This window comes from Bos indicus x Bos taurus, chromosome 3, assembly GCF_003369695.1.
Source record: "Bos indicus x Bos taurus breed Angus x Brahman F1 hybrid chromosome 3, Bos_hybrid_MaternalHap_v2.0, whole genome shotgun sequence".
Lineage (NCBI taxonomy): Eukaryota > Metazoa > Chordata > Mammalia > Artiodactyla > Bovidae > Bos > Bos indicus x Bos taurus.
Window position 1 is genome coordinate 55,168,217 of NC_040078.1, and position 21,865 is coordinate 55,190,081.

At 36.7% G+C, this 21,865-nt stretch overlaps 1 protein-coding gene across 2 annotated transcripts in view; it reads left to right on the forward strand.

Moving 5' to 3' along the window:
• GTF2B (general transcription factor IIB) overlaps nucleotides 1-21,644 on the forward strand; it is a 32,732-nt gene extending 11,088 nt beyond the window's left edge. The window contains exons 3-7 of one of the 2 annotated variants that reach the window (XM_027536639.1): nucleotides 12,717-12,850; nucleotides 15,031-15,177; nucleotides 15,519-15,648; nucleotides 16,778-17,059; nucleotides 19,527-21,644. In XM_027536639.1, the coding sequence (XP_027392440.1) occupies nucleotides 12,717-12,850; nucleotides 15,031-15,177; nucleotides 15,519-15,648; nucleotides 16,778-17,059; nucleotides 19,527-19,660 (827 nt within the window). In that variant the 3' untranslated portion in view covers nucleotides 19,661-21,644. The remainder of the gene's footprint in view (nucleotides 1-12,716; nucleotides 12,851-15,030; nucleotides 15,178-15,518; nucleotides 15,649-16,777; nucleotides 17,060-19,526) is intronic. The other variant, XM_027536640.1, reaches the window with a different exon arrangement.
• The last annotated feature ends 221 nt before the right edge of the window (nucleotides 21,645-21,865 follow it).

The window sequence follows — 21,865 nt, forward strand, 5'->3', positions numbered from 1 at the left end:
GTACCTTTCTGCTCCTTGACCCTCCCTGTGTTGAAGTGTCATCCTCTAAAGCCTTTCCGTAGTTGTATTAGAATAGCTCATACATGATGGTTGGTTTCTAAGAAAGATATCCCAAGAGCAAGTGTTCTGAGGGAGAATGGAAGCTGGACTCAAGTAGTTAAGGGCTGTGCCTTGAAACAAGGTCACTTTTGTATTCTGTTAGTCACAGCAGTCCTAGGACCCACCTAGACTGGAAGGGGAGAAGAAATAGCCCCACGTCAGTGTGAGGGTAGTAACTGAAAGTCGCTCAGTCATGTCTGACTCTTTGTGACCCTGTGGACTATACAGGCCATGGAATTCTCCCGGTCAGAATACTGGAGTGGGTAGCCAGCCATTCCCTTTTCTGTGGGATCTTCCCAACCCAGGGATCGAACCTAGGTTTCCCGCATTGTAGGCAGATTCTTCACCAGCTGAGCCACCATGGAAGCCCCAGTGTGAGGGTAACAATGTCATATTGCAGAAGAATATGTGGATGGGAGATATTATTGCTGCTATCTTTGGAAAATACAATTTGATGTCTTGTTTAATTTTTCCCCAGTATTTAAATGGTTGTGTAGTATTTAGTCTCTCCTATAATTTAGATTGTTTCCAATTTCTTTTTAGCTCTTTGTAAAACTACTTACATATGTAACAGTTGACATTTGAATTTTAAGATTGTTATTTTAGACATTTGAAGTATTTGTCATCGGCTGTTTTGTCAGTGACCCTTAAGACATTGGTAGTGATCTCTCAAATAGGGCCAATTTTTAAAGCAAAGCTTTGTCATTTCTACCATGAAACTGTTGGCCCCACCAGCACTGATTGTGGGTCCCCCCCAACAGTCCTGTGTGATTATGTCACCATAAAAGTCGAGCACTAGGTGGCAGTATAATCATACTTAGATTATCAATTTGTTCATAAATGTGACCTTGTACATTGTTTATACATGACTTATAGGCTGTAAAGTATTAAGTTAGTAAATTATCAAGGGTTTTATAAATTAGGATTTCACAGTGAAGTGTTGTATAGAAATAGTGTTATCAACTTAAAGCCACTTTTTGAATACCATTTAAAACAGAATTCCTTCGTTTTTCTTAAAAGTAATGTAAGGAAAATACAGGAGAATAGTTTAAGTTCAGTTCAGTCTCTCAGTCGTGTCCGACTCTTTGCAACCCCATGAACTGCATCACGCTAGGCCTCCCTGTCCATCACCAACTCCCACAGTCCACCCAAACCCATGTCCATTGAGTCGGTGATGTTATCCAACCATCTCATCCTCTGTCGTCCCCTTCTCCTGCCCTCAATCTTTCCCAGCATCAGGGTCTTTTCAAATGAGTCAGCTTTTCGCATCAGGTGGCCAAAGTATTGGAGTGTTAGCTTCAACATCAGTCCTTCCATTGAACACCCCAGACTGATTTCCTTTAGGATAGACTGGCTGGATTTCCTTGCAGTCCAAGGAACTCTCAAGAGTCTTCTCCTGCACCACAGTTCAAAAGCATCACTTCTTCGGCACTCAGCTTTCTTTATAGTCCAACTCTCACATCCGTACATGACTACTAGAAAAACCATAGCCTCAACTAGATGAACCTTTGTTGACAAAGTAATGTCTCTGCTTTTTAATATGCTGTCTAGGTTGGTCATAACTTTCCTTCCAAGGAGTAAGCATCTTAATTGCATGGCTGCAGTCATCATCTGCAGTGATTTTGGAGCCCAGAAAAATAAAGTCAGCCACTGTGTCCACTGTTTCCCCATCTGTTTCCCATGAAGTGATGGGACCAGATGCCATGATCTTAGTTTTCTGAATGTTGAGCTTTAAGCCAACTTTTTCACTCTCCTTTTTTACTTTCATCAAGAGGCTCTTTAGTTCTTCCTCACTTTCTGCCATAAGGGTGGTGTCATCTGCATATCTGAGGTTATTGATATTTCTCCGGCAATCTTGATTCCAGCTTTTGCTTCTTCCAGCCCAGCGTTTCTCATGATGTACTCTGTATAGAAGTTAAATAAGCAGGGTGACAATATACAGCCTTGATGTACTCTTTTTCCTATTTGGAACCATTCTGTTGTTCCATGTCCAATTCTAACTGTTGCGTCCTGACCTGCATAGAGGTTTCTCAAGAGGTAGGTCAGATGGTCTGGTATGCCCATCTCTTTCAGAATTTTCCACAGTTTATTGTGATCCACACAGTCAAAGGCTTTGGCATAGTCAATAAAGAAGAAATAGATGTTTTTCTGAAACTCTCTTGCTTTTTCGATGATCCATCGTATGTTGGCAATTTGATCTCTGGTTCCTCTGCCTTTTCTAAAACCAGCTTGAACATCTGGAAGTTCACGGTTCACGTATTGCTGAAGCCTGGCTTGGAGAATTTTAAGCATCACTTTACTAGCATGTGAGATGAGTGCAATTGTGCGGTAGTTTGAGCATTGCCTTTCTTTGGGATTGGAATGAAAACTGACCTTTTCCAGTCCTGTGGCCACTGCTGAGTTTTCCAAATTTGCTGGCATATTTAGTGCAGCACTTTCACAGCATCATCTTTCAGGATTTGAAATAGCTCAACTGGAATTCCATCACCTCCACTAGCTTTGTTCGTAGTGATGCTTCCTAAGACCCCCTTGACTTCACATTCCAGGATGTCTGGCTCTAGGTGAGTGATCACAACATCATGATTATCTGGGTCATGGAGATCTTTTTTGTACAGTTCTTCTGTGTATTCTAGCCACCTCTTAATATCTTCTGCTTCTGTTACGTCCATACGATTTCTGTCCTTTATTGAGCTCATCTTTGCATGAAATGTTCCCTTGGTATCTCTAATTTTCTTGAAGAGATCTCTAGTCTTTCCTATTCTATTGTGTTCCTCTGTTTCTTTGCATTGATCGCTGAGGAAGGCTTTCTTATATCTCCTTGCTATTCTTTGGAACTCTGCATTCAAATTGGTATATCTTTCCTTTTCCCCTTTGCTTTTTGCTTCTCTTCTTTTCACAGCTATTTGTAAGGCCTCCTCAGACAGCCATTTTGCTGTTTTGCATTTCTTTTTCTTGGGAGAATAGATGAATTTGAAAGAGAAAAATGAATCACTTTAACCTTCCCCTCTTAAGTTATTCTGGATATTATTAATACCAGTTAATCTGAGACATGAATGTGAATATGCATTAAGCAGTTTAAAAAGACTGCAGGCTCCACTTTCAGAAACTCTAAACAGATCTATTCTGTAAATTTTAGAAATTGCCACATTCTTTGAGATCTCTGTACCTCTTTAGGCTTTTCATCTTTGCCCTCATGTTTCCCATGTCTCAAGACCTAGACTTCAAATTATTCCTGTAAACCAGATATCTGTGTGTGTCCATAGCTCCTGGAAAAACTAGTAGTCCTTGGCCCTGGAGTCTAGACTTGGCTCTACTACTTAATGAGTTATGTGACTTAGGTCAAGTTGTATAATTTTTCCAAGCTTAGCTTTCTTTATATGTAAAATAAGTATGGCCCCCCTTCAAGGGCATGTACCATAAATCTCATGTTTACTAGGAACTGTTAAGAATCAAATGAGGTAATGTATAAACTAAACAGTAGAATTTTAGTATGAGATTTCAGTGATACATATTTTGGGAATGTAAGTACTCCTTTTTTCTTAACCTTGTAGGAAAAAGGATGATTCTAAGTCTGAGATGCCGTTCTCCCTAGCAGGTCATTTGCAAAATGTGTTTGAGAGATTGTTATTGGTCTAGCATATTTAATGCTGCAATTATAGTATTTTAAACATTATCAGATTATCATCTTTAAATTTGAATTAGCAATGTTTCCTAAAGGAAAACATTTAGTTTAAGATGGCCAAGTTATATTTTTAAAGTAAGGAGTATTTGTATTCATTTTCAGATTCTTGCTTTGTCATGGCTTGTAAGCCCTCAGACACAGTGTTTTTACCTAATTCAGAATTTTTAATATGGACACTACTTAAGCATTAGAGAATAACTAATTTTGTTTGGGTAACACAGGTGTTCTTTGAGGTAGGTTTTTGTTTCACAGAAAGGGAAACTGATGCTTGGAGTATTTGGGTAATTACTTCAAGATTCTCTGTTTAGTAAGTGACACAGTCACTTAAATCTAGATCTGTTGGACTTGAAAGGCCTTTGGTCATTGTACTTCTGTTAAGCACTGCTGGTCAGGGAGAGTGTTGGAAAGATGAGATGCAATAAGCAAGCTCTGGACTAGCTCTTTGGCTAGTGTGTGGAAGGAAGGGGTGAATTAAAACAACAAAGTGGTAAAAGTTCTATTACAGATCTTCCGAGTTTGAGTTTGAGGAGAGCACTAGGAAGGAAGTGGTGACTTCCTGAGGAAATTACTGTTGAATTTACATTGAAAACATGATCGATCATTAAGAATGTTAGGGTTTATGGAGGGAAAGTCATTCCAGGTAGAGGGGTAAAGAAACATATGCCATAGGATAGAGGCCTGAAAGGATTAGTGTGTGAATGACTAAATGTTATTGTGGCTAAGTTAAGATGCATCTTATACCAGAGCCATAGCTCCTTAGCTTAGATGCTGCTGCTGCAAATCTGCCAATTTCAGGAGAAGCAAGGTCTGTTCACATATTCAAGGATGGAACTATTTTCCAAATGGTAATTATCACTGTTGACTTGTACAGGTTCTCCCCATCTCCAAGGGTCTAAACATGGATAAAATAGGCTTTTATGGGCTGGTCTGGGAAATTAACCATGATTTGGTTTGTTTCTAAAGGATAATTCATTATGAGTTGGTACCTGGTTTGCATTGTGGAAACATAAATTGATTTAGAGACTGACTATATTATTAATAGTATTTTTTATGAAGTATCTCTTGACCAAAGTTCCCTTCAAAGATATCATCAATGTACGATTTCTGATAAGAATATATAGTAACCCTAGACTAAAAATTTGGATTCTTTGAAATGTGAGAAAGGTTAGATGACTGAGGAAGGTGTGGAAGCTAATGATGCATTTCATTTTCAGCATTAGATTTAAAAAATACAATGTGATGGCTTAAACAGTTTTCCAGGGCACCTAATTTAAAAATTCAATGCTTTGGACTTATCCATTTTAAATAATAATAAATGTTCTTTGTTGTTTAGTCCTAAATAGTTTCGTATCTGACTCTTTGACCCTGTTGATCTCCGCTTATAATTTTGCCTCAGGTCTCTCAAATATTAGGAAAGGTTCTGGATGTCATATGTAAAGCATTTAGTGCCTGAAACTTAGTAAAAGCCCAGTGTGTGCTAAGTCGCTTCAGTCATGTCAGACTCTAGAGACCCACCAGGCTCCTCTGACCATGAGATTTCCCAGGCAAGAATACTGGAGTGTGTTGCCATTTCCTCTTGCAGGGGATCTTCCCAACCCAGGGATTGAATCCATGTCTCCTGCTTGGCAGGTGGATTCCTCACCACTGCACCACCTGGGAAGTCCTGAATAATAATATATTTTGATTATTGAAGCTTTAGACTTACCAGCACTTTTTAAAACTTTTGTTGTTTTAAATTAAATGGTTTTAGATACATCTAACATATGAAAACAAATAGCTTGGGAAATACTGTTCTAAGACTCTTCTGAATTCTCTAGTAGAGGTGGGTGGTACACCAAAATAACTTAAATCCTTTTCCAGAAAGATGGCAGAAAGATTTGGAATTTTGGGCAGTTCCTCTCAGTATCCCTTTTTAAAAAATTCTTTTGTAATTTACAATAGAAAACAGAAAACAAAAATATCCTGAGTCTAGGTCAGGCTAGAAAGTCAGACTATATCTCCAATATTGGTTTCCTGGCTGCTTTTGGTATGTTGCAGTTTTCCCCTCTATTAAAATTGCTATCTTAAGCCGTTATGATTTTAATGTTGTACTACAAAATACCATTGGTTGTAGCTTTAGTAGCTTGCCTGGTACAAAGGTTAAATGTTTAATTTGCCCCCGTGTACTGTTTCCTTTAGACTGTCAGGCAAAGTACCTTGTTTCTAGGAGATATACTTTTCTTTCTCCTGATCCCATTACTCCATATAGCAGAAACTGCTGGTTGTTTCCCAGTAGCTATTACTGAACTCTTTTTTTTTTTTTAAGATCACTGTATTATTGATATATTGTTTTTTTCTTTGTAATTTTATTTATTTATTTTTGGCTGTGCTGGGCCTTCGTTGTTGCACAGACTTTTCTCTAGTTGTGGTGAGTGGTGGCTACTTTACTTGTGTTGCGTGGGCTTCTCATTGCAGTGACTTCTCTTGTTGTGGAGCACGGGCTCTAGGGCATGCAAGCTTCAGTGGTTGCAGCTTCCAAGCTCAGTAATTGCGGCTCATGAGCTCTAGAGCACAGGCTCAATAGTTGTGATACTCAGGCTTAGTTGCTCCACATGTGGGATCTTCCCGAACCGGGGATGGAACCCTTGTTTCCTGCATTGGTAGGCGGATTCCTTACCACTGAACCCCCAGGGAAGCCCCAGTTCTTTCTTTAATAATAAGAATCCCTGAATTTTAACTGGTTCCATGGCTGCTCAGCTAGCGTGTATTTCCCAGCTTCCCTTGTAGTTAGCTGTGGCCGTGTGATTGAATTCTAAGATGCACTGTAAAGTAGAAAAGATTTGTGCACCTCTAGAACCAGCCCTAAGGGATGTGCTTTCCCTTTTTCTGCTTCCCATTGGCTAGAATACAGATATGATGGAGGGAACTACCAATAGTCATCATATGCTGCAGAATGCAGATCATCATGAGGATGGCTTATCAAAAAGATAGGGAGTCACACTAATCCAAAACTATTAGTATAACTCATGGACTGGTAACCTGAGAAAGTTCTATCTTGTTGAAGTTACTTTTTATTGTTTTTGCTTTAATTACAAGTCTACCTGTATCTTTTCTAATATTGATACATTTTTTGAATCATACCAGAAGTTTAGTTTTGTTTGGGTTCTTTTTTGTCTGCCAGGGATTTGTGAGTATCCAGAGAGGCTGAGAATACTTGAGGTGGTGGATTGGAAGGTTTTCCAGTGGACTTTGATTGATAATTCATTATAGGATGAATAAGCATAAAAATCAACCTGAGGCTTATGAATACAAGCTACAATGGAGGAACAGCAGTCCTGTGGACTTAACAGAAAATTCTTCTCCTGATAATAGTGATGGTTGCTCAGTCGTGTCTGACTCTGCAACCCCATGGACTGATAGTCTGTGGAATTCTCCAGGCCAGAATACTGGAGTGGGTAGCCAATTACCTTCTCCAGGGCATCTTCCTGAACCAAGAATCAAACCAGGGTCTTCTACATTGCAGGCGGATTCTTTACCAGCTGAGCTACCAAGGAAGCCCTCTCCTGATATAGTTTACCAGTAAAAAATTATAGAAAATAACTACTTTTTTGTGATCAGTGAAATAAAGCTTCTTTAATGTCTCTATTAACAAGGGTCAGAAAGAAAGAAGATAGCACAAGGAGACAAACACAGTAAAACTGTTTTAGATAGCAATAAGCTGACTTAACATTCTAGAAAATTGAAACAGTAAAACAGAAAACAAACCTGAGAATATAGAGAGTGAATTTTGGAAAGTGGTAAAGACAGGATAGCCATTATGGTACTATTTGAAGATGCAGGTGAATATGATCAAGTATTAAAGGTACAAGAAAACTTTACATTGCTCACAGAAGACCTTAGGGTTGCAAAATCAAGACTCCTGTGCACCACTGGGGAATGTATCCTTAACATTTAAAAAGTTTTATTAACAGAAATTTGTATGCAGCTAACCAGTAAAAATGTTACCTTGAAGGGACCTACAATTTTACTGATGAATTACTTCTCTGTGACAAATGCTAATACAGTGAAGTTAACTCTCAGTCCTGTTTGTCTTGTGACACAGAAGGAAGTCATAGAACAATCTTTTAAAAATTATACATAAATCCACAAAAATACAGAGCTTGAGTTTTATTTGCTGATTGTCAAATTTATTTGCTGATTTTATTTGCTGAGTACCAGTGACCACTCACTGATACTTCTTGGGCCACATGGTACAGTTTTATTTCCCCGCTCGCTCTGAATTTAAACATCCCATGGCTGGCTTTGGCTGTGGCTGGTGGCCTGTGAGTAGAAATGTTACTATTGGAAACGATTAAGTCAGTGCATAATTCATTCCCCGGCCATGATGACTGGCTTGCCTCAAGAAGTAGCAATTCCATCATCCTGAGTAAGGACTGCATAGAAAGCAGTTCTGTCCCCTGCTATACACAGGTAATATGAATAAGAAAGAAATCTTTGTTTTAAGCCACCTAACTGCTGAATCTGTTTATTATCTCCAAATAATTTAGTTTCGCGAAAGTACTAGAAGAATAATGGCCTACAATGTGCTATGTAAGAAGATAATATGTAATAAATACTGTAGTCTACTGAGATGATAGACATTTAATAAGCACAACACTTTTTCCTCATTTAAGATGCTCTGAGGTAGAGTACAATGATGCTTGATGCTTTAACGGAAGACTTTCAGTTCACCTGTCACTTTCATGCATAATGTCAAAGTATTGGGGACATTTTTGTGTTAAAGGCATTGTTTTGAAGGTTCTGACAAGTGCTTTAGATACAAATTATAAATGGGAGTTAAGCATTGGAAAGGGAACAATTCCTTGCCATTGATGGGACTCTATGTCTGGATTGTTTAGATCATTTTTTAAAAATTAAGTCTATTAAAAGTAGCTGAATATAGGCATGTGAAATACAATAGCAATTTCTAGTTAGAAAATGAGATTTTTAAACAATTTATTTATTTTTGGCTGTGCTGGGTCTTCATTGTTGCCTGGGCCTTCTCTGGTTGTGGAGAGCAAGGGCTGCGCTCTAGTTGCAGTGAGCATGCTTCTCATTGGAGCACGAGCTCCAGGGTGCTTGGGCTTCTGTTGCTGCGGCATGTGGGCTCAATCGTTGCAGCTCCTGGGTTCTGGAGCAGAGGCTCAGTAGTTGTGGTGCACAAATCATAAGGTAGGTGTGTGCCAAAGTAGTTGAACAGTTTTAAACTAGTGTGAATGATTTTGGCAGTTACTCTCAATTTCTTCCTGAAAAAAGAGAGATGAAACTCATTCCTTTAGAATATAGTAAAATATCTTCCTTGATACTCTTTAGACACCTTTCTGATAACATGGATTGAGAACTGTGCATGTGTGTATACTATTGAATCTCTTTACCTTTTTGGATGGGAAACTTGATCAGAGTGTGAAGAGATCACACAATATAGATGGAGGGAGGAATAGTGGTATTATATATAGTGTAGTAGTGCTGTGATACAGACTTTTTATCTGATGTTGATTTTATAAAAATCAGGGTGTGGTTTAAAAAGGAACTGTTAAAAGTTGGCATGTTTCTCTGTTGGTAGAACAGAGGGCTATGTAAGGTTGTATGTTATGCACGTATGTGCTAATTGTTGGGCTTCTGCATGTTAAAGGTTGACCATACCTAAACAGTATGGCTGCCTTGTACACTTATTCCTTGAAAAGATTCTGTAATGCAGTTTCTTTCCAGAGCAACTTTTAAAAATGCTACCGCATTTAGATGTTCTTCAAGAAAATCTTTTATGTGTTCTGACTTTTTTTCTGAATGATCTGCTGTATTTCTTATTACTCATGCACATAATCTGATGGTCTAGTTGTAGTTTCATGATGTGCTATTTGAGTTATTTTGGAAATTTTATTTTCTATAAATACTATGTTTTGAGCAGTAAAGTATAAAAAGAGGGAATGACTCTGAGCACAAACTACAGATTGTTGAATGAGTCATGTAGACCATTCCCACGTATGTGGAAAAATTACATCACTACCCAGTTCTGGGCTTTCTATTTATACTATCCTAGGCCAACTTTTTTTTTTTCCCCCTCCTAATCCAATTTGTCTTTTTTGAGGCAGTAAAAGCAAGTACAAAAGAAACTCATGGTAAGTTAATTTTGGGTCAAAAGGAAAATGCTGTGAAATGAAGCATGCTACTAGCAAACTAGTACTTTATCTTTAGTGTTCCAGAGAGACTGAAAAGACGCTAGTAAGATAAGGAAGGTATTCTCTTCTTACATCCATTGTGTAAATTAAAGTGTTAAAAGTTAATGATGGCATTTGATTTTTTTCACTTAAATTTTTAAGTAACTCTGGATTTGAAGGCTGCAGTAGTTATTTGTTGTGTGTTTTTATTTTACTGACTAGGAAAGTTAGATTCGCTTTTCTCCCTTTGAAAACAGGAAGAATGGAGACATGGCAACACTTTGATGAGTGGATACTATTGAAAGGGCTGAACTTTGTCTAAAAGTTTTGTTTTGGTGTTTTGATTAGAAATTTAGTGAAAAGAGCTTGTAATGGACTAGACACTATAATTTTAATCTCACAAAAAAACATATGTATACAGATGAATGGAAAAGAAAATATATACCACAGTATTGACAGTGGCTATCTTTGGGTGTTGGGAATACAGGTAATTTTATTTTGCTTATATAACTATTTCTTGTAAGCAGTTACTCTTCTGTAAAAAGGAACAAAAATCAGTCTCTTTAGAGTATCTCTCTAAGACAGGGCCTTGCTTAGTATTGTAGTAAAACTCTGCACAATTACACATTTTACATTAATGTCATTTAAGTTTTAAAACTCAATTTAATTAATTAGAATTGCTTCTCATGTTTAGTGATGTTTGTTCTTATGAGGAGGAAGCAGAGAAATGCATCTTGACCATCCTATTCATGTAACTTTTTCTCCTTATTTTGGGCCACCTGCTGAATCTCTGATCCACAGAAGTTGCCTTACCTGATCTCCTTGCTTCTGCTTTCCTTGGCCATTTTCACTTCCTAAGGTGTGGCAAGTGGTGTTCCTAACTCTATCCCACTTGCCTTGTGACATGGACACGTGATAGTCCAAGTGAGATCTGGTTATTCCCAAGTGATTTGAGTATTCAAAGAAGAAAACATCTTCTCAAAATCATCAGGAATGATTCTGTTATGTATTTACTTATTTTCTAAAATAAAACCCTAAGGGCAGATCACTCTACTCTGTTAACAAGCATTTTAGTTTACCGTATATAGAAAGTGCAGCAGTCTGCGTTGAGTTCCTTCCTTCTGTTTTCTCCCCACCTCCTTTGCTGTCCTACTGCTGCTACTGCTAAGTCACTTCAGTCGTGTCCCACTCTGTGTGACCCCATAGACGGCAGTCCACTAGGCTCCCTCGTCCCTGGGATTCTCCAGGCAAGAACACTGGAGTGGGTTGCCATTTCCTTCTCCAATGCATCAAAGTGAAAAGTGAAAGTGAAGTCGCTCAGTCGTGTCCGACCCTCAGCGACCCCATGGATTGCAGCCTACCAGGTTCCTCCATCCATGGGACTTGCCAGGCAGGAGTACTGCAGTGGGGTGCCATTGCTGTCCTACATACCAGATACTGCAGCAGAGCACTCTAATGCAGGTTAATGTTTTATAACTGGTGCTCTTCTTATTCAGAATTAATATCAAACTGTCAGAATGTCATCTTATTTTTATAGCATTAAATAGCTAATACAAGCAACTTACTTTGAACTGGTTTTTAAGCACTTCATATGGATTGAAAATGTATTACTTAATTTAAAATAAGGTAATTGGGGAAATTTAAAGCTGAATCATTGCACTACTACAGAAATGAGGAAGTTTGCCCAAGGCTAAGCAGCAACTGATAAGAGTCCATAATTTTAACCATTATATTAATTGGCTGTCAATACCAACTTTTTTTTAACTACTGAGATAACTTATTTCTTCCATTCCTTTCTGTTTGCTATATATAGCCACAGATGAAAATGGTCTGGTTCCTGCTTTTAATTTTATCACATTGGTGGAAAAGCTAATGTTTTATAAATGCAGTATAGAACAGATTCTGGAATCCCATTTGCATTTCAGTTTTAGTTGTGTGATGTTAGGCAAATTAATTTTATTTCTAATAAAATAAAAGTGATATCTATTTTTATAAAGCTTTAAGGATTGAAAAATAACATTTACAAAGGGCACAGTGACTAGCATATGCAGGTATTATTGTTAACGCTTGTCTCTGGTAGAGGTATTTACCAGCCATTGAGCATTCCCCTCAAAGCAGTAATCTACACCAAATCTACCCGTCTGGTTTCTTGGCATGGCGTTTTTAGCCACTGCTTTTTTGTGTAAAAAGAAAAGTTTACCTACCTTTCTGCTTACTGATTCTAGGCTTAAGTTTATTCTGTATGAATTATTTGACCCCCAAATATTTTCAGTATTTTCAGATAGTTACTAAAGTATCCTCTTAGGCTTAGTTCTTTGCAGAGCATTGCCCATAAAAACTTTGTAATTTCTTTAAACTGTGTATTAATAACATCATGAACAGTGTTTTTTGGTTTTTATTTCTGTGCCTGTTGCACGTTTTGTTCAAATCTTGATTCTTTTTTTTTTTTTCAAATCTTGATTCTTCATTGTTACTTTATCTTTTTACCACATTGCTTAACTTTATTTTTGTCTTTATTTTGTCTACTTCTTTATTCCAGGAGTTAAAATACAACTAATCGTAGCGTAATGTTTAAAGAGGGTTATTATAGAACTGTCACAATAGGAATACTTTAAGATAAATATCTGAGACAAGATACTTAAGCTGAAGCCTGATGTTCGTGTTGAGATTTTCTGGGAATAAAAGAGCTAAGTTGGGCATTAGGCTGTGTTAAATAAATCCTATCTTGATGAGACAATTCAGATTTCCATTTATATTCTCAGGTGACCGAGTTATCGATGTAGGATCTGAGTGGAGAACTTTCAGCAATGATAAAGCAACAAAAGATCCATCTCGAGTTGGAGATTCTCAGAATCCTCTTCTGAGTGATGGAGATTTGTCTACTATGATTGGCAAGGTAATAAATCCATTGGGCAGGAAATGCCAGGTGCAGACTGACCAAAGACCTGGAGTTGGAAACTTTGCAAAATTATCAGTCACTGTTCCCAGTGAGGAATCTCTGTCTGAGAGTAAGATCAGCAGTAAGACTACTGGTAATGATGGTTGCCTTATTTATTTCTTCTGTCTTAAATGGGAAACTAATACATTGAAGTTACAGACTCTCTATCTCAGGCCCTTGTTTTAACGAAGCAGTTTTGCCCCCAAAATTTGAGTGTTGTAGGCTCTTTGAGTTCATATTAAAATGCTCCTTGAATATTAGTAATCTTTTCTCTTTTCCCTCAAGACCACTAAGATAAATTGGATCGCTGTATAATAGACTATTTGCTAATAGTGGTGAATTTATGACTCTCCTAAGCTTTACTTTTCTCATCAGTAAAGTGAGAATACTGCAACCTTAGAGACATTTTGAGGGTTACATGGAAATATGTATAAAGTATCTATACACATGTAGTGTATATAATGTGTTCAGTAAATGGTACCTGCTGCTGTTATATAGAAGCAGTAGCATAATCTTCCTGGCAGCCTGGCTGGCTTTTGCTCTGCTATCTAAATTGGAAGTAATAGTGGCATTATTTCAAAGAACTCATCCAGGAAGCATATGCTATTTTAGGACTTAATTTATACTACTGCATAGTCCATTTTTAAGAAATTAGGCAAAAGCAGGTCATATTTTCATGCCCTATAATTTACATACTAAGTTTGAAAAACATGGTGTGGCTAAGTTAAAAAGTTGACAATATTCAAGAGTATTTTAAAGTAGGTAGTTTCTGCATGTGGCTGGAAAAATTACTAAGAACGTTTATAAACTTCAAGATTGCAACTAATTAATACTGTTACTTTTTTTAATGTTTACGTTTTTCCAGTAGGAGATACATGATTCAAAAACATGTAAAAAGAACAGTAGTTTTCCTCACTCTTGACCCCTAAACTCTGTTTCTACCGCAGTCCCTTTTCCCTATCAGAAACAGGTAACCACTGCTACTGGGTTCTTCTGATTCCTTTGACAATTATTTATGTGTTTGTGGCAAAGAAATTTTTTAAGATGCTACATTTGTCATATGTTAAGTTTCTGTATGTATCTGGGAATATTTCTGGACTTCCTATCCTTTATCTTAACCTGGTCTAGTTGTCTAAGGACACACTGTGCTATTCTAGTATTTGGGAGCATTAATCTTGTTTTATAACCTTTTCAGCATTTTCTTCACTGGTCTTTTCCATTTAATGTTAGGATAACTTTGTTTATTAAAAAAAAAAAAAAACTTGGTAATTATTTTCACTGGTTAGATTTATTTTCAAATTGGCTCAGGGAAAACTGACTTCTTAATGAAAAATCTTATCCAGAAATATAGTATGTATTTCCTTAGGTCATATCTATCCTTCAGTGGGTGTTTTAAAGTTTTCTTTCTAAGTTAATCTAGATATTTTGCTTTTTTTGTTGCTGTTGTAATTGCAGGTTTTTCTTGCATGTTCTGATTGATTACATGTATGTAGGCTATTGACTTTCGTTTGTTAATTTTGACCTTGCCACTCTGATGAATTCATTACAGTTTGAGTGATTTTCTTGAATAATTCTAGGTATATACAAAGATATTATCTGAAGATTATCAGTTTGGTCTCAGATTTGTACTTCTCATCTCTTTCCTGCTGAATTTTAATATAATTATACTAATATAATTGCTATATAATTACATTTTATAGTTATGTTATATTAGCTAGTTTTTCTAGTACAGTGTTAGAAAATGGTAGTGACAGGAGGCATTTTTGTCTTCTGACTTTTAGTGGTAATGCTGCTAATGTTTCTCCATTAATCAGTGTGCTGGGGCTGGACTTGGGAGATTTGTTTGCTTACCTTTTTAAGCACCTTTTGGAGATAATTGTGATTTTTCTCCTAGGTCTGTGAAGTTTCATGGTTTATGTTATTAATTCTATAATAATATTTTTCATTTCAAGTATTTGCTAGAAAAACTCTTTAAAACCACCTTAACCTGGTATTTTTTCTTTTGAGGAATAGAGGTTGCTCAGGGTAGATTTCTTGGGTAATATGGAGTCAGATTGTGCAAGTTGTTTTCTTAGAATAATTGTTCATTCAGGTTTTCAGATTTTTTTTTGCATAAGTTATAAAACTTTGTTTTATAGGGTACAGGAGCTGCAAGTTTTGATGAATTTGGTAATTCTAAGTACCAGAATAGGAGAACCATGAGCAGTTCTGATCGGGCAATGATGAATGCATTTAAAGAAATCACTACCATGGCAGACAGAATCAACCTCCCTCGAAATATAGTTGTAAGTTCTTGTCTATATTCTGTAAACTGTGCTGGCTTTGACTTAGCATAATTTTAGTGAACACATGAAATTTTGCTATTATGGTTAATTAAATGGCCTAGAATTAATTAAACTTAGTTTCTCTGCTTTGAGGACTTCCCCTCATGGCTCAGCTGGTAAAGAATCCACCTGCAAGGCAGGAGACCTGGGTTCGATCCCTAGGTTGGGAAGATGTGCTGGAGAAGGGAAAGGCTACCCACTCCAGTATTCCGGCCTCGAGAATTCCATGGACTATATATAGTCCATGGGGTCGCAAAGAATCAGACACGAGTGAGCGACTTTCACTTTTCTCTGCTTTGAAGGATCGAACAAATAACCTATTCAAGCAAGTGTATGAACAGAAGAGCCTAAAGGGGAGAGCCAATGATGCCATAGCTTCTGCTTGTCTTTATATTGCCTGCAGACAGGAAGGGGTTCCTAGAACATTTAAAGGTAAGTTTTTAATTGTTTAGATATAAATGTTAATCTATTTCATATTAAAGTGACAGGCCAAAGTCAAGCAGCTTGGATGCTTAGTAAATTAAGCTTCCTGGTTACATACAGTAATCCACTTAAGTATCTTTCTAAACAGCACCTTATTTTGTTCCTTGACAAAAATTCTATGATCATATTGATCATGTTCTTTTCAGGCTGTTTTCCCATGTAAAGTCATGTTAGTTCATGTAAGCCCCATGTTCTTTGCTAGTAAGGTCTTCTGACTGTATTTTGTGAGCTTTGAGGCCTGGCCTCAGAATCCTTTGTTGCAAGTCTGTACACTGGATGTACAGCAGTTTCCACTCCCAGCAAGCACAGGTCTCTACAGGTGAGAGAGTCAAGTCTTAGAATCAATGAAATTTTTTCTCTTGAGTTAGACAGTTTTCATTTTCAGTTAGGTTGAAGGCTTTGATAGAACTAATATTTTTCATGTAGTTTTCAGTTTATGCATGAAAACATGACAGCTTATTCAGTGTTGCTGTGATACTTGTACATTTTAGCTTAAGACTATAATTACCCTTTATTCATCCAAGAATATTTTATATGTTTTCTTGTGTCAGACTGAAGAGGCAGTGGTTCTTGCAACTAAAACTAAGACTTCTGTTAAATTTATTCTTAATGTTAGTTGATATTTTAGAACAGGGTCAAATACTTAATCACATTTTGATGTATCTGTAATTGCAGGGATTACATGTATGTATGACATTGTGTAACTTGAGAGGCTTTCTTTAGTTTGAATATTTTCTTTCATTTTCTTGATACACCCCTTACAACAGATTAATACATATCAAAGACATTTTTGATTGATTGAAGAAACTTGCATGAATTGAAACTTCAGAGAAGTTAATATTTTGAAATATTAAGACCTACATTTAGCTTTTTTTTTTTAAAAAGCTTTTGTAAACATGTAAATTAATTGAGAAATTTTAAATTAGTTTTGTGAGAAGTGTCACTCAGAATTAGATTGATCTTTAAGGCAGGATAGAAGTTTGCAGTATATTACTTTTATAATAAAAAATGATAGATTTTTAAGGTGAACTACACGGCCTAGGTGGATTGATTTATTTAAACTTCTTTTGTCTTTTAGAAATATGCGCTGTATCACGAATTTCTAAGAAAGAAATTGGTCGATGTTTTAAACTTATTCTGAAAGCTTTAGAAACCAGTGTGGATTTGATTACAACTGGGGACTTCATGTCCAGGTTTTGTTCCAACCTTTGTCTTCCTAAGCAAGTACAGATGGCAGCGACTCATATAGCCCGTAAAGCTGTGGAGCTGGATTTGGTTCCTGGAAGGAGCCCGATATCTGTGGCAGCAGCTGCTATTTACATGGCCTCACAGGCATCAGCTGAGAAAAGGACCCAAAAAGGTAGGATTCTTCATCAGGAAGAGTATTGATAAAATTGTGAAGGCTGTAGTATGTGATTGTATTTCCATTTTAAGTTATGAGGCAGGTACAGGCATACCTCATTTTGTTGTACCTCACAGACACTGCATTTTTTTTTTTTTTTTAACAAATGGAAGATTTATGGCAATTCTGTTCGTCAGATGATGGTTAACATTTTTGGTTTTTAGTAATAAAGTATTTTTTAATTAAGGTATGTGCATTCTTTTTTTAGACAAAATTATTTTGCACACTTAATAAACTACAGTGTAAACATAATTTTTTATGATGTACTAGTAAACCAAAAAATTCATGTGTTTGGCTTTATTGCAATATTGGCTTTATTTTAGGGGTCTGGAATTGAACCTGCAGTTCTCTGAGGTGTGACAGTAAATATCCAGAGCCTGTGTTTAAGAGGTAGTTCCTTAGCATCAAAACTTAAGAAAATACAATATTTTGCTTTTAAGTGGCTCATAAATAAAAATATTTTGCAGGCATAACCCCGTGTACTTTTTTCTTCATTTTGAATTAAGTAATTTTAGTTCATATATTTTTTTTCATTTTTAGAAGTTGTTTTTATTTGTATCCCCTAAATATTTCTGGCTATTTGGAATAGTCTTGTTTTTTTCCCACCTCAAAACTTACCTTTTGAATCTTGATAGGAGGCAGCCATTCTTTGTTTCTCTGGAGCTGGCCTGAACCCTACAGATACGCACACTATAAATGTGTGCTGACCATCAGGTTTTACCTTTCTGTGAAATCTATTCCCTTTCTTCTTTTGTATGCTGTTCAGTTTCTTCATGAAAATACTGTTCAGCCTTCAGCTATTTTTTAATTTACTGTTGTAGAACTTTCAGACAGATATTAAGTGAATTTCTTTATAAGCATGTATTTGTTAATACTTCTATGATCCTCAAAAAGATTTATAAAGAAGGAGAAGCTGTGTGCTGTGCTCTGCTCAGTCACTCAGTTGTGTCTGACTCTTTGCGACCCTTTGGACTATAGCCCAGCAGGCTCCTCTGTCCATGGGATTTTTCAGGGGAGAATAGTGGAGTGGGTTGCCATTTTCTCCTCCAGCACAACACACGGCATTCAGTAATTAATTACTTCTGTGATCCTCAAAAAGTTTTGTAAAGAAAAAGGAGCAGTCCTAAATTTAAAAGTGAGGTAGTGAAATTACTTGCTGCAATAACTTAATACCCTATTCAGAATAGCCTTTTACCTCAGCTTACGCTGTATGTTCCTATGTTAATAAAAGTAATAAATTAGATAGAAGAATGATTAGGCAGAAGAAGCCAGCCATTAGTTATTTAAATGTGCCATTATCCATTCCCTTTGGGCTCCACTTGCATTTTTCAAGAAAATTTTGAGTCGTCTTAGAAAATTGAGAAGTTGTGGCTGGACAGATTGTCCTTACCCTCATTCCTATTAATAGTTGTAAAGTTTATTCTAATCTTCTTGACACTTTGTGTTTCACATGAAGGGTTTTCTTGAAATATAAGGTCCTTTCTTTCCCTGCCCAGCAGCTAGTTGATATACAAATAGTTTATATAAATTGGTATTTATGTCCAGAAAAATATAATGTAACATAAGGTAAGGAAATTTAATATTATTTATTGATGGCCACATCCACACTTTGAAGCCATAAAATCTCACTAGTTTGAACTGGAAAAGATAAAATTCTGAAAAGATAAAATGAGGTTGTATTAAAGGATGTGTTTTAAAAATCTATTTTAAGTATAACTAACCAAATAATTGTCATGTGGCAGTCCTTTGGGACTTCATTTAAAAAAAGAAAAAAGTGACACTTGAGTTTGAATGGTAAATGCACATTCTTGGATTCCTTAATAGACTATAGAAATAACTCAAATGAGCTCAATATATATGCTCCAGTATGTGTATAATAGTGAAAACCATCTACATCATGCTGTAATATATAGCTATTTGATCTCAGATGTGTTAAATAGAAAAAAGTTTGGAGAAGAATATTTATAGTGTGATCCCATTTGGTTTTAACCTTATAAGAACCTCTTAACAGAGGTTTGCTAGGGGAGATGTAGGGGAACTTTAAAACACAGAAATAATAAAGTGAATTTCTTTATAAGAATGTATTCGTGGATTACTTCTGTGATCCTCAAAAAAATTTATTGTGAAGAAGTCAGTTCTAAATATAGGAAGCAATATAATAGTTACCACACATTCTGCTATGCCCTGAACTGTTCAGATGTTTTACATATAGTAAACTTTTTAATGTTAATACAACAACCCTTTGAGATAATAGATATTGAGACCATTATTGTTACTGTAGCCCTACTTTCTACTTTTTAACTGTTAAAAAGTATTTTTGTTTTTTCACTTAGACATTTTATACTACCAGGTCCCAAAATTAGAACGCAGGTGGAAGGGAGGTAGGATGGAAGTTATACTTAATACTTTGATTTTTGTCTTTTAGAGATTGGAGATATTGCTGGTGTTGCTGATGTTACAATCAGGCAGTCGTACAGACTAATCTATCCTCGGGCCCCAGATCTGTTTCCTACAGACTTCAAGTTTGACACCCCTGTGGACAAATTACCACAGCTATAAGTTGAGGAAGCTAATGTGAAATTCCTGTGAACACTGAACTTTGCCTGTTGTACATAGCCTATATATACCAAGTGCTGGATTGAGCCTTTAATAAGGAAAAACAAAAGACATGGTACGCATTCCAGGGCTAAATATAAATTGCTTGGCATTCTGTATGTATATACTAGTGAAACATATTTAATGATTTAAATTTCATATTAAATTTGCTTTCTTTTGTAGCAATCTAGGAAACTGTATTTTGGAAAATATTTGAAATTCTTGAATAAAATGTTTTTCAAAACTAAAGTTTTTGTTATAATTATGTTACATATGTAATTTTTTAATTTATATATATAATCACATATAATGCATATTGCAGCTAATAAAGCTGATAGAGGTCCTTGTTTTCCATTACTGTTTTCATATATATTTAATTTTCTTATTTTAATAAAGTTGTGGAAATAATAGGCTTTTGAGGAACCACTGTTGAACATATTTAGTTTGCAGTTTGAAAGAGGGTATGTGTGTGATTTTTTAATACTTGTGTATTAATAAGCAAGAAGTGATTAAATGGGGCCTTGAAAGGCACTGGCTTTAGAAATGTAAGAATGTGTAAGTATGTGTTTTTTCTCAGTGAGCTAGTTGAGCGAAATAATTAGTAGTAGAGCCAGATGTCAGTTTTCAGATGTTTACATTTTAGTCTATAGAATCTGCATATCTATACTTCTTTGTTATTTTTACATTTTGGATACTCATAGTCTAAAACAGTATTTAAAATGGAAACTATTGGGCCTAAGGATGTCCAGGAATTTTTTTATCAAGCACCCCCCCTCGGTGGTTGTGATGTGAAGATGTTTTGCATATCACTCTTTGACAAACACTAAGGTTTCTTGTCACGACTGAGCGACTAAACTGAACTGACTGCTAGGCAGTGTAAGCGAAGACCAACAACATTTTGCCCTTTTGCTAATTAGGTAGTTTGTACTGGGGCCTTGAATCCATGCTAAACATCTCTATAAACTGTACTGCTTCAAAATAGGTCTCATGGTTCTTACACATTTGTAAAGAGGTTAACACTAGTTTGGGCTTCCCTGGTGGCTCAGTAAAGAATCCACCTGCAGCGCAGCAGACCAGGGTTCAATCCCTGGGTAGGGAAGATCCCCTGGAGAAGGCAGTGGCTATCCACTCCACTGTTCTTGCCTGGAGAATTCCATGGACAGAGGAACCTGGTGGGCTCCAGTCCATGGGGGTCACAAAAAGTCAGACACGACTGAGTGACTAACACTTCACTTTTCAGTACTAACTAGATTTAAAAGACAGTCTCCTGTTGTGGCCTTGGTGGGCAAATTCCAGCCCTGGTCCAGGAAGGAATTTTCCCTATTAGAAGATCAGACCTCCCCTGTCATTTCTGTTGACCATGGAAGGGAAAGGTATCAGACGATGAAGACAAATGATATTTCTCCCTTGCACAAAATGTAGGACATTGACATAGCACTACTCACAGCTGTGGGAGAATACTAGACAAATCGACAGAAGAACACTATAACCCAAATAAAGGATTGCAAGGATAGTGATGAAATGTAGACTCCAGGCACGTAGAGCCTATCTCACCCAGAGTGGGGCCTAGGAAGAAACAGAATCCTAGGTTACTCTCCCTTCCTGGGCATCACATCTCCCTTCCTGGGCACCACACATCTCCATCTTTCCAAGTGTAGATTGAGAGCAGTAGCCTCCCTCCTCTAATGCTCCACAATTTCTAGTGATTGACCACAAAACCACTGTTCAGTAATGACGTTCTACAAGCTGCAACCAGATAAATAGATCTTTTTAAAAGTTATTTTTGCAATAATCAAAGGTTAGTGCATGTGCATTACAGAAATTTAGAAAATGCATAATGAAAACACCCATGAGCCACCTGGAAATAGTCACCAGCATTTTGGTATTTAATTTCTTTCTGTTTGTTATATTTTCTTTTTAAAATAAAGCTGCAGTTTGGGTATAGTAATATTTGTTTAGTCTTTTCATTTTCTTGGCTAAAAAATGTATTCGGTCCAGTCGCTCAGTCGTGTCCGACTCTGCAACCCCATGGACTTCAGCATGCCAGGCCTCCCTGTCCATCACCAACTCCCGGAGTTTACCCAAACTCATGTCCATCATTGGTGATGCCATCCAACCATCTCATTCTCTATCATCCCCTTCCCCTCCTGCCTTCAATCTTTCCCAGCA